At 42.5% G+C, this 12,155-nt stretch overlaps 1 protein-coding gene across 8 annotated transcripts in view; it reads left to right on the top strand.

The window, feature by feature from the left end:
- Nucleotides 1–12,155, top strand: part of LOC129327475 (core histone macro-H2A.1) — a 55,485-nt gene that overhangs the window by 4,024 nt on the left and 39,306 nt on the right. For all 8 annotated transcript variants that reach the window (XR_008596830.1, XR_008596829.1, XR_008596828.1 and 5 more), the window contains exon 2: nucleotides 6,628–6,828. Coding sequence is in view for 5 of the 8 variants with exons in the window: in XM_054976164.1 (XP_054832139.1) it covers nucleotides 6,657–6,828 (172 nt within the window). In the remaining 3 variants the exon portion in view is untranslated. The remainder of the gene's footprint in view (nucleotides 1–6,627; nucleotides 6,829–12,155) is intronic.

Below are 12,155 nucleotides of genomic sequence, written 5' to 3'. Positions count from 1 at the left end.
GGTACCCTTCCTGAGCTCCTGAGATGGAGCAGTTAGACATCTAGGAAGTGGATTGAAGATGAGAATTTTTGAGGGCTCTTTAAACTAACTCCCGAGCAGCCTGATCCTATCCCTATCCCTGTCTGTAGATGGTGCAGGATAAGCCAAGGCTGGATTGCATCTTAACCAAAGCAGTCCAGCCTGCTTTTGCCTACCTTTTAGCTCCTCTCTAGTGCCCTCCATTCCAGGGGCTGCAACCCATATCTTTTAGCATTCTGTGCCAGGGACTACTGAAAACCCATTCTTCTCTCCACTCTTTCCTTGCCATTTTCCAAACACCAGTTCCAATCAATGCTGCTTGGAATCAGCGCCCCTGGAATGCCCAATAGAAGGGGCCGAGATGAAGAGGAAGAAGATCCTTTGCTGCAGTGCTGGAAGTCCTGGGCATAATACTGTGCAGTGCTACCAATCTGTAGGGCTGAGCTCTTAATTTGGCTGTTGAAAAGTGACAAAAGTGGCTGTTGAAAAGTAACTGTATCAAAGATGTGCTAGCATCTCTCTCATGCTAAATAATTTTGCATTTGCTGGCTAATCTATTGAAGGAAGTTGTCTGAATACCACACTCTGTACATAAGGTATTTTTCTTGTTCTTGGTGTAGGTGCCTAGTTACTGTTTAACACTAATTAGAGTTATTTGTAGCTCTGCAGAACGAAAAAAAAACCCCTTCCAATTTGCAGAAAATGTGTTAAGCTGTGCAGAAACTATATATTGTGTATATCGTTTCATTTTCAAGAGAAACCTTTGCGCAATTAAATGGAACGTGGGTGAAGTCATTTGGAAACACAACCTTAGAAGCTGAGATGAAAACATATTATGATTGGTTCTACACTAATGACCAATTTAGTGCTGCTCAAAGATGTTGAAATGTGTATATTCAATCATTTTGCTTCAAGCTAGGTTCCAAAAGTTAATAACTAACGTTTAGGTTACCCTACTGCCTCAGTGTCTGAACTAGGAAGAGGACTGTGGTAATGGAATAGTGGTAAATACAGGCCAAATCAGGAAAATCTTAGGATACATAGGACTTGTCACAGGGTTGCTTTGAATAAAGTAGCAGACAAGAGCTCCCCGTCAGAGATTGCTACAAGGATGAAAGTTATTGTGGAGATGTCTTGCTCAGTTGAGGTATGAAATCTCTAATTAATGCCCCTGAGAAACTGTTAAAAATGAAACAGAAGTTCAGTGGCATCTTAAAGAATTAACATTTATTCCAGCATGAACTATCATGAGTCTGAGTTCACTTTGTCAGATGCAAAGCATCTGAAGAAGTCAGCTCTGAGCTTCTGTTTTTGCTATGGTAGAATAGTACATTTACCCTGTGAAACTGTCACAAAGTCTTCAACTGCCCATGTTTTTTCCAGTGGCATCTCTACACCAGCTCCTTAGGAAGTAGAAGGTCAGCATTAATTGCCTAAACTCTTCTGTCCATTTTGGAGAAATATGATCTGATCTGAGATGCTGCTGTAGCAGATGCTAGTATTTTAAAAGTTTACAGACATAACATTGTGTGAATTTAATTACATTCTCATCTCCCTAAACTTTGTTCACTGTTTCTGATCTATTGGCAAGTACGTATGCCTGGATTTTTAGATCCTGAATCCCAGTTTTCTGGGCATCCAGAATATCTAAATCTGTTGTATTATATTGGTGTTTCTCATCATGGGTAGTGTAAGTTGGAAAGGAAGGCATAGTAATGAGAAAAAGAAGAGTTGGAGACTGTGTGGAGAAGAAACGTATGAGGAGTGCTGGAGAGGATTGTTCTGTGGATAGAGGCCTTGTACAGGATTTCTGATGCAGCAGCACCTTCTTATGGCACCATCTGAAAAGTTACAGAATCCATAGTTTGCTGCACAGAAACCGCAATAGCACCTTAAAGACTAATTGCTACTGGATTCAAATCTTGCTGCAGACCACCATAGCTACCTACATGAAACTATCTGCACAGAAACGATTGAATTACATGCTTATAACATGTGCCTGGTGAAAGGGTCTGAATACAAAGAAACTCTTTGTGTGCAGAATATAGTGTTCATTAATGAACACTACATGAGAGAGTTTACAAAGCAAATACTAATAAACTGTGCACTGTCAGTTATGCATGTCAGTTATGATGCTGTTTTACTGATACTGCTGCAGAGGCATCCATGACTAATAATCAGAATTTAAGCAGTACATCAACTGTAAGGTCCAATTGATGTGAATAGCCATACCGTTGCAACCATAGTGGGTGTATGCATGCATGTATATATTCACCCACAGGTTGAGTGAGACACACGGGCTGACATTTTTCCAGGATGTATGCGTAACTTTTCAACATTATTGCTTTTGCTAGCAGCAAATGTTGGCTTACAGAAAGTAGAAGTGGCTACCAACAAATATATTTGATACAATCTCCATTCTGAACGTGAAGGAAAAATTCAGAACAGTGAACAAGGAGATTTGCTGCAGCAATTTTCTGCTTCCTGTAGGTCAACCCTATGGTACTATGAGAAAAATGGTAGAGCTGATAGCTTCGTGAATGATTTGCCATATGATTATTAACAAGAAAATATTACAAAACTTACCCTTTCCACCGTTTTTATAATTTTAAGTAATGGCAATCCTTTATCTTTTTATTTACTTCATTTATACTCCACTTTTCTCTCACTGGCACTCAAGGTGGTTTACACTACCTTCCTCTTCTACATTTTTTCCTCACAACACCCCAGTGAGGTAGGTTAGACTGAGAGAGTGTGACTGGCCCAAGGGACATCCCAGTTCATAACCCTTGTTAATAAATCAGCTCATTCTTTGTGACTGACAGATGCTTATAATTTTTCATTTATAAAGGGCTTTTTTAATGTAATGGAATTGAAAGATATGGTTTGAAAGTCAAATGTAAAAATGTCAGTTAAAGGGCTAGACTTGCATTAGCTGGACATGAAGTATATTAGAATGCTCTGTTCCCGAAGGTTTTTGTGGTCTTACTTATTGTAACAGCCATCTTTCAAGCCATAATTAGCTGGATGGTTAATAGAGACCTGTTACTTATATGGATAAAGTTGTGTTTTACTGGGTTGGATTTTTGTATTTTGCTTTGTGAGAAAATCGAAGGGAGGATGGACTCGCATCTTACTCTTTGTGCGTTTTTCTTTACCATGATTCCTCAAAAGTTGCTGAAAAGTTGTGAATTGTGTGTAACACTTCACTGAGATAAGCAATTCTAAGAATTGCAGGTAAATCTTGAGTAGGCAGGTTTATTTATATTTTTAATTTAATCATTTCAGCCCTTCCATTGCTTTTCTTGCTTTTAAGAAGAACCAAAGCTAGATAGATTGTCAGATTTTTAATACTGTGCAAGTTATAGTTCTAGCACATTCTGGAAAAGGAAGAATGAAACAACTTTATTTATATTTATAGCCTGCCTTTCTCACTGAGACTCAAGGTGGATTTCATAATATAAACCAATGCTATCAAGGGGACATGGCATTTAATAAGAAATGTAACAGGATCCCACTATAACAGTCTAATTTCATTACTGTGAAATAGAGAGGACCGCACCAGATATGTAGCAGGAATTCTGGTCTGAAGCTCCCAGTGATTTTCTAAAAAAAACTCTTCCTTACCATGGGGTACCTGAGAACTGAGCTTTAAAAATTACTGCGACCTCCAGACCCTGAGCTCCCAGCACTGTAGCTCAGATAGTGACTTGGGTGCCTTAAGGACAGGTGAGTTTGTATTAGACCTTGATTCTCCTACCTGCAGCATCACCAAGGCCACCTTTGCTTGGATTTCTTACTAAAGGTGTAGTGCTGCTGATATATAAAATGACACCATTAAGATAGACTGAGGAGCATTTCACTCAGAGGCAACCATGCGCTTGCCATCATGTGCTTATACTCAGATGGGAACTGCAGCCAGTCCATGCTCCCTGAGGAGAGCACCTTGGTTGTGCAAGTATTCGACACATTTATTTTTAAAATTTTATATTGTACATTTAAAACCTATTATGTCTAAATATGTAATATTTATAAATAAAGAAATATAAAATGGCTCTGAAAATTTGATTAACTTTTCAAAATATCATTTCATGTTCTTTTTTCCTTTTGGCAGTATGAGATTCTTTGGGCCTCTGCAATCTGTATAAAAACTGATCATGTGTCTTTTGTTTACATGATACGAGCTGTTCCATGCTCTGAGTTTCAGCTCCTCTTTTATGCAAGGGTCAAAAATTAAGATTCCAGTATTAAATATTGCCAACCTAGACAAGTGGTCTTAACACATGGAGTGGGTTGTGCGTCCTTATAGAGCTGCCCCCCCCCATTTTTTGTAAGATCAAATGTGGTTTGTACACATGCATAGAGAGCATGGGTGCCATTCCTCCTGCCCAGAGGAGCAGCAGGATAGATAGGTATGATCAGTAGTTTAAGGATCCCTCCATGCTTTGACTTGCTGCTCACTACAGGTTACCTCCTGGTACTCGGTTTGTGTTTCCTGTCTTTGACTCACTGGGTGTGCTGCTTGTGATTCTGATCTTGAATACATAAAGGCATCTTACATTGAATCAAACCATTAGTCCATCAAGGCCAGTATTGTCTACTTGGACAGTATGAGCAGCAGCTCTCCAGAGTCTCAGTCAAAGGTCTTCCACATCACCTACTACTTGATGCTTACCACTGAGCCACGGGCACTCCCCTGCCTCCCCTTGACCTCAGTGAGGTTATAAATCTATGGCTCATTCTCCTGTCACACATCTGACTTCAGTTCCTATCATTGGCTTGCAGCTCAGTGGGTCTGACTCCTGGGCCTTAAAAAGTCAAAGACTGCTGATCTGGAGTGTATATAGTAGTTAAACATTTGTTTTTAAAGCTTCTCTAACATGTCAGCACAGATCAGAAATCACATTGCAAACTGTCAGTTTGGGTTAGGCGAACTTGCTTTTACTTTGCTTTGTGACAGCTGAGGTGCATGACACAAATATTGATAGGTTCTTGTGCACAGAGAGACCATAGAAGCAAGAGGAACGAGACAATAAAGGGACAAATAGCCAACACAGAGAAAATGCACACAAAATTCAAAACACAGACATGATGATTTAATAACAGCTGCAGGGGGAAATGCTTTGAGAGAAGATGGGGTGGGGGGAGCTCTGTGAAGACTCCCCTTTGTACCAGGCCAGGTTGGGGTCAGAAGGAGATTTTCCTGTGGCTAATACATACCACTGAGTTTTCCTTTATAAACTTTGTTTATAAAGCTGTCTCTCTCCATAGGGTGAAGGGAAAAGCCACTACAGGCTTGTTTTACAGGAAATCAAAGGTTTAGGAATTTGAACTAGTTTTCTAAACCGCTAGCCCCCAGAAGAGCTATGGTTTGTGAGCTTGTAAACCACACTCTCCAAGGACTTTTTGAACATTTTAATTTAATACCTATATTCTTGCAAAAACACAAAAAACATGACAGACATTTGGCAGAACTATCAGCAACAAATCTGGGTAGGGTAGTAAATTAACATGCGATTGTTGGACATCAGTCATGGGTGTCGAGTCCAATTATATTTGTAGGAAGGAAGTTGTCATACTGAAGTTTATGGAACTCTTGTAGAAGAATGAAGTTGAACAGCATGATTGATGGGGAGATAGATTCCACTGTTTCAGACCCCAGTAGGCTGCTTAATTGCACCTCTTTACCCTTTCCTAAAGAGATAAATGAAGTGTTAACTTGTTGTCAGGCCTCATTGGTGTATAGCCATGGAGTCTGTTTTCAGGGCTCAAACTTAGTTCTGCAATGTGTGAACCGTAATGATGACCAGAGAGCCTTTGACCATCTGCAAAGTGCCTTTTGCTCTCCACTGAACCATTCATTCATTCATTCATTCATTCATTCATTCATTCATTCATTCATTCATTCATTCATTCATTCAATGCTGAGGCCTGTTTTTAATATGCACATTAACATTACTCATATTTGCTTTGCATAATTTACTTTGTTTCTGCTAGTTACGGTGAAGGGCAAACAGCTGCAAACAGCTGAAGCCTCATTCCCCAATTACAATGACTCCTATAGCTCTCTGGTAAGTTCTCCAGGTATTCTTTCTGTCATGAGGACTAGAAACTTGCTTTCTAAAAATTAGTATTGACTTTTTCAGGGTGCTAAATTCTGTCCCATTCACACTTAAATCATGATAGTGTGAGCAATAGATTGGATACAACCAGTTTTTCTGCTGGTCAAAAAGGGAGGGGGGTCCCCTTTGATCTCTGCTGAGGATCATGTGATCTTTATGGACAAAAACCATGTGGATGAAAAATGTAATAAGAAAAGGAAGTGGCTAAGAATGAGCGAGAAAGCCAGCTGGTAGCCTGTGGAATGCACACAGCCTTGTCCATAGGTACCTTTCAGTATTTTGTTTTAGTATTTTATTTGCTGACAAAGCATGAAGAGCTCCACTACTGTAGATAAAACTGCATCATTACAGAGGAACTTACAGTGCCTTCACATATCTGCTTGTCTCATTTTGTCAGTGATGCTTTAAAAGACTGTGAAAATGTCATTAGCTATTTGAAAAGTAACTTACAATAGACCTAATTTGTAATCTTTTCCTTTGTTTCTAGTGTGCTGAGCCAGACCTATTACAAAGAAAATGTCCAGTAGGGGTGGAAAGAAGAAGTCAACCAAGACCTCTCGCTCAGCAAAAGCTGGGGTCATATTCCCTGTAGGACGAATGTTACGTTATATTAAGAAAGGTCATCCGAAATACAGAATTGGAGTTGGTGCTCCAGTGTATATGGCAGCTGTACTGGAATACCTTACTGGTAAGTTTGCAAGAGCCAAGAATATAAACAAAGAAGATTTACAGAATATGCAAAAAAGAGTGGCTCAATAATTAAAAAAAATGCTTAATCTGAGAATAGAACTCCATGTTACATATAGTTTAGTGATTGCTCTTTTGGATTTTTTTAAAACTCTGAATTATTTCTCTACAAGGCAGCTGCTGAAGCTGCAATTGGAAGTAGAAGTAGAAGAAAACAGCTGGGTGTTGGGGGTTTTCCGGGCTGTATTGCCGTGGTCTTGGCATTGTAGTTCCTGACGTTTCGCCAGCAGCTGTGGCTGGCATCTTCAGAGGTGTAGCACCAAAAGACAGAGATCTCTCAGTCTCTCAGATCTCACTGAGAGATCTCTGTCTTTTGGTGCTACACCTCTGAAGATGCCAGCCACAGCTGCTGGCGAAACATCAGGAACTACAATGCCAAGACCACGGCAATACAGCCCGGAAAACCCCCAACAACCATCGTTCTCCGGCCGTGAAAGCCTTCGACAATACAAAACAGCTGGGGTTGGGGAGAAAACATTTCATGACTTTCATTGGAAAAGGGCACAAGAGGATTGGGTTCAGCAGCCCCTTTCTGCCTGTGCAAGTCTCACACTTAAAGCTGCTACCTTAATGGTTGCATTGTAAAAAATAATTAAACAAAAATTCAAAAGAAGAATAACTGAAAATATAAAAAGTTCTGCCTTGAGTGAAACTAAATTTATAATGTATAAAAATCCATAATTGATATCAAGATTTGATTTTCTTTATCTTGGAACTAGTGTACCACCATAGGCTTGAACTGTTCTAAACTCTCTAGTCGAAGTTCCATTTGCAGTGGATTCTCACTAAGATAATTAGGCTTTCAGTTGAGCCTTTTGTGATGCATAAGTTGTACACATGTGCAGTATTGACAGTAAGAGTCACTGCCTAAGTGTTGTTTAATGCTTTTGTGTCTGTTCTGATAGAACTATATGTGGCAATCTGCATTTGAAAAAAAAATAACAAATCACTACAAGGGCAACCAAAATAGCGGTTCTAAAGTACATTGTGCATTAAAAATACACTATCTGGTTATTGCTACTATCATTAATTAGCCCTTAAATTAGGGTAAAATTATCTCCAATGAAGCTACTTTTGCATAATTGGCAGTATATTAATCAATCAAAAAACCCAAGAGAACAGCTTTTTGAAAATTCTGATATTGTACAATTGGGACATTTTGATTTCCCTCTCTATTTTAAAAGAATTGTCTAACTGTGAAGTTTGGTTTTGATTTCTACATTTTCTGCATTTAATTCAGCTGCATGCTTTTTACTATAGTTATTATAAGTGGAGTATACTTGCATTCGACAAAATGAGGTCTGGGAGCCTATTTAATCTTTATAGCCACTGAGTGGAAGCTGCCAAAAAAAAATCCTTCTCTAGCACTGGCACTCTTTTCTAGCACTATACAGAGCCAACTAAAGTGTGAAGGCTACTGTGTGAAGTGCCTCCATGCAGAAGTGGAGCTATAATGTTAACATTGGCCTGCAGTCATGATCTTTATAAAGAAGACAAACAGTGTTAAATAATCACTGCTACGTGCAGGTGGTATCCATATTAACAAGCATAGTAGAGAAAAGGTGAAAGTTACTGAAGTGACGCTGAGTAAATTAAAGCATACAGACACAAATCTAAACTCTCAGGGAGGGGGAGAGGAGGAGTCACTAAGATGTAAGTGTAGCTTGTCTATCGTCTTGGTAATTAAAGCATGGCGTACACATGCCAAAGAATTATGTGGTAGAACACTGACATGGTAGAATGAAATGCACCACTTGAATGGATCACAGCTTTGAATTCTCCTTCACAGAAACTCCTCCATGCAAAAAGCAGGGAGAACGCTTCTGACCCTTTTCATTCCGAACTACGCTAGGGCTCTCTTTGCAAGAACTTTTAATATAGAAGAGCGTATACTAGAATGTGATTGTCCATTAGCAATTAAAATAATAATAATAACATTCGCTTTATATACTGCCCTTCAGGACAACTTAACGCCCACCCAGAGTGGTTTACAAAGTATGCTATTATTATCCCCACAAGAATACTCACCCTGTGAGGTGGGTAGGGCTGAAATGTTCCTAGAAGCTGTGACTGACCCAAAGTCACCCAGCTGGCTTCAAGTGGAGGAGTGGGGAATCAAACCCGGTTCTCCAGACAGAGTCCCACGCTCTTTACCACTACACCAAACTGGCTCTCCATTCCACTACCTTCTCTCATTTTGCCCTCCTGCATATGTAAATCAGGTTAGGCAATTTAAATAATATGAGAACCTAAATGATAAAAATTGCCCATAGTAAATGTCCTGAATAGGAAAGTAAAACTAGCACTGTTCAAGCTGATTGTATGCAATGTGTGGTATTCAGCTCTCATTTTTTGTCATGAGTCTTGACAACTCAACTGTTTCAACCAAGCCCAGCCTATAGAAGTGTTTGTGGCAGGTGTGGCAAATCACACATGTGACACGTTCACACTTCTGATAGAAGGACAAAAAGGAAGCTTAATCCCATATGTAATTTCTTTTACGTGAATTCACACTCAAGGGTCTCCATATAGTATCTGTTCAACTGCTTGTTTTCCTGTAGGCACATATGATTCTTAAAATACAGCAGTTACTTGGGTCCACTCTTAACATTTCTGTTGATGAAATGTTCTGAAGAGCTGCAGAAATCTGGTAACTCAAACCCAAGCCCCAGGAGCTGGTGCATCACTGACAAGGCACCGCTGGCTGATATCTTGTGCTCACTCAGCGGATGGGATATATGTGCAAAAAGCCCCAGTTCCAAGATTCAAAGAGTAGAGCAATTGCAACCCCTCCACAACTCACTAATCATGGACTAGTATGCTGATAATACCCCATATTAGCCATTTATGGAAACAGACAACCAGCATGTGCTGATACTGGCACACTTCCTTGGCAAGAACCTGGTACTGTCGACATTCAGGACACAGCAGGGAAGGCACATAGGGAACTCAACTGCCCCCTCATTGTAGGGTAGACTGATGTGTACAATAAGAGCCCTGGGGCAAATACAAGGAGCTCTGGGTGGATGACACTGAGAGATCTCTGTCTTTTGGTGCTACACCTCTGAAGATGCCAGCCACAGCTGCTGGCGAAACATCAGGAACTACAATGCCAAGACCACGGCAATACAGCCTGGAAAACCCACAACAACCACAAGGAGCTCTGTTGTCTTCCCATTGAATCATTATCAGTAGTTGGCTCTGCCCATTCAAGTGCAGCTATGTGGCACTCCTTCATGACTATATCTGAAGGCCACCTGATTGTGGCAATGAGTCCTGAGGGGGCAGAGCAAGTAGGAAGAGTCCATCAGCAGTGGCCTACTGGGAAGAAGCATTGCACCATTGCTTGGGGGTCTTGCCATGTGGAGGGAATTGGAGTTCCTGCACTGAGCAGGTGCTCAGCTGCTGAATGTCCCAGCATGCCCAAAGAATGGCAGAAAATATGGGAGATGTACATGGGGTTCAAGCATAACAAGTATCAGGCTGAAGGGACCATGTGGGAGCAGTAAATGGGGTGCTGTTGAACCATAAACATATCCGTCATGTGTGGCCACTTGGTCTGCAATGCAGATAGATCATGCCCCTGAGTGAGTTTGTTTCATATGATTATGTTGCATCTGTTTCTTTGGCACATGTAGTGGACTGTTGGACAGCTACAGAAGGGGGAGGCTCCTTCTCCCCCTAAATACAAAAAGAACAACCCATTTCCTGCCATCAGGGAGCATGGGGAGTGGAACTGAAGCACAGCAGAGTGTTAAGCCCTTCCTGGCCATGTTCAGCATCCTCCATGTTTCTCCAGCAAGGGGGTCCACAGGCCTCAAACTAGGAGGAAAGGGGGTTGCTTCACCTGGTGCCTTCAGCACCTCTCAGTAACCAAGAGAGATGCCCAGGGTCAGAGAGATCCCCATCCCTGGCCTTACCAGCTCCTTCAGACAGCCCAGTTCCAGTCAGCCCAGGGCTGAGAGGCAATCCAGCAGATGGGCTGGCCGAGGATGCAACAAATGGCTCAGGAGCAAGGGGACCCGCCCCATGACAACAGCTACTGGATTGTGGGGATAAATTAGGTGCCAGGTGACTCATCCCCACAGGTGGAGCATCTGCAACAGCCACAAGCAAACCTGCTACTCCACCCAGTGGGGACAGCCAGCCCCGGCAGGCCACAGGAAGGCCCAAGTGACACCGATTCAGCAAGGAATCAGGAGGTGGCTGCCAGCAACCGCACAGGTGCCGTGTCCAGGCCAACTTGCATGGAAGGGGCAAGCCAGTCCCACCCTGCAGGAAATCCTGGAGCAGCTGGGGGAAGGCCCAGAGGCAGGGGGATAGGCTTGCAGGCCCACCACTCAGGGTGGCCCTGCAAAAGGGGGGTGAGCAGGGCAAACCATGAAGGAAGCTGAAGGGAGCCTAGGTGAGCGTGAGTGAGAGGAAGCTAGGCTGCTCCTGTGAGGATGCCATAAACCCCTTCCTCCCTTGTTCTAAGATCTGCCTGCCAAACGTTCTGCCAAACGTTCCTGGCAGAAAGGGCACTCTGGAGGGCAAACCTCTTCCAGGCACTGACACTTGGATGGTGGAAGGTGATAAGAGATCTGATCTTCTTTCTCCCTGGCCTAGGTTTCAGCGTCCTTTATCCCTTCCCCCTCCCCCTGTGCCTCCTCCATGGGTGGTCCCAGAGCCCCACTGGCCAGTGGGATTTCCCGAGGGTTTCAGCCAGCCCCTCCCATTCCTGGGGCTCGTCCTCCTCATCCCAGTGCATCCCCATCCCCTCAGGGCCTTGTAGAATGCTCTCCTAGGGCTCTGTGTTGCCAGCAGGATATACCCTGGCTCCCCATCCTGACTGCATCCAGCAGGTTACTGTTGCCTGCCTTCTGCCCATTCAAGGGCCTCTTTCATACTCTCTCCATTGACTGGGTCAGCCTGAGGAGTCTTCTCTTTCCATTGGCTACTGGGGCAGGGAGGAGTAGCCAAGATGTTAGGAGTGCTCCATTGGTGGGTGGTGCCTCTAGGACCAGCTTGGAAGCCAGTGTAGGTGGCTGCAGGGAGGGGAGACTAGTGTGTCTGAAGCCAGACACAGAATGTCCTCTAACTTTTAAGAAATTTGGACGTTGGATATACTGTGAAGGTTCCTAGACTATTTGTTGCAGAACTCTGCCCAAATGCTGTTTCCGCAGTGGCAGTAGCTTCCATCTTATAGCCAAAGCCTAGCAGAGTGTCCTCCTCACCCTGTAGAGGAGCCTGCACAATACGTCCTGTGTTTCATTCTGGATAGTGAAT

Source organism: Eublepharis macularius, chromosome 4 (genome assembly GCF_028583425.1).
Source record: "Eublepharis macularius isolate TG4126 chromosome 4, MPM_Emac_v1.0, whole genome shotgun sequence".
Lineage (NCBI taxonomy): Eukaryota > Metazoa > Chordata > Lepidosauria > Squamata > Eublepharidae > Eublepharis > Eublepharis macularius.
Note: the sequence above shows the minus strand (reverse complement) of the source record. Positions and strands in the feature narration are given on the sequence as shown.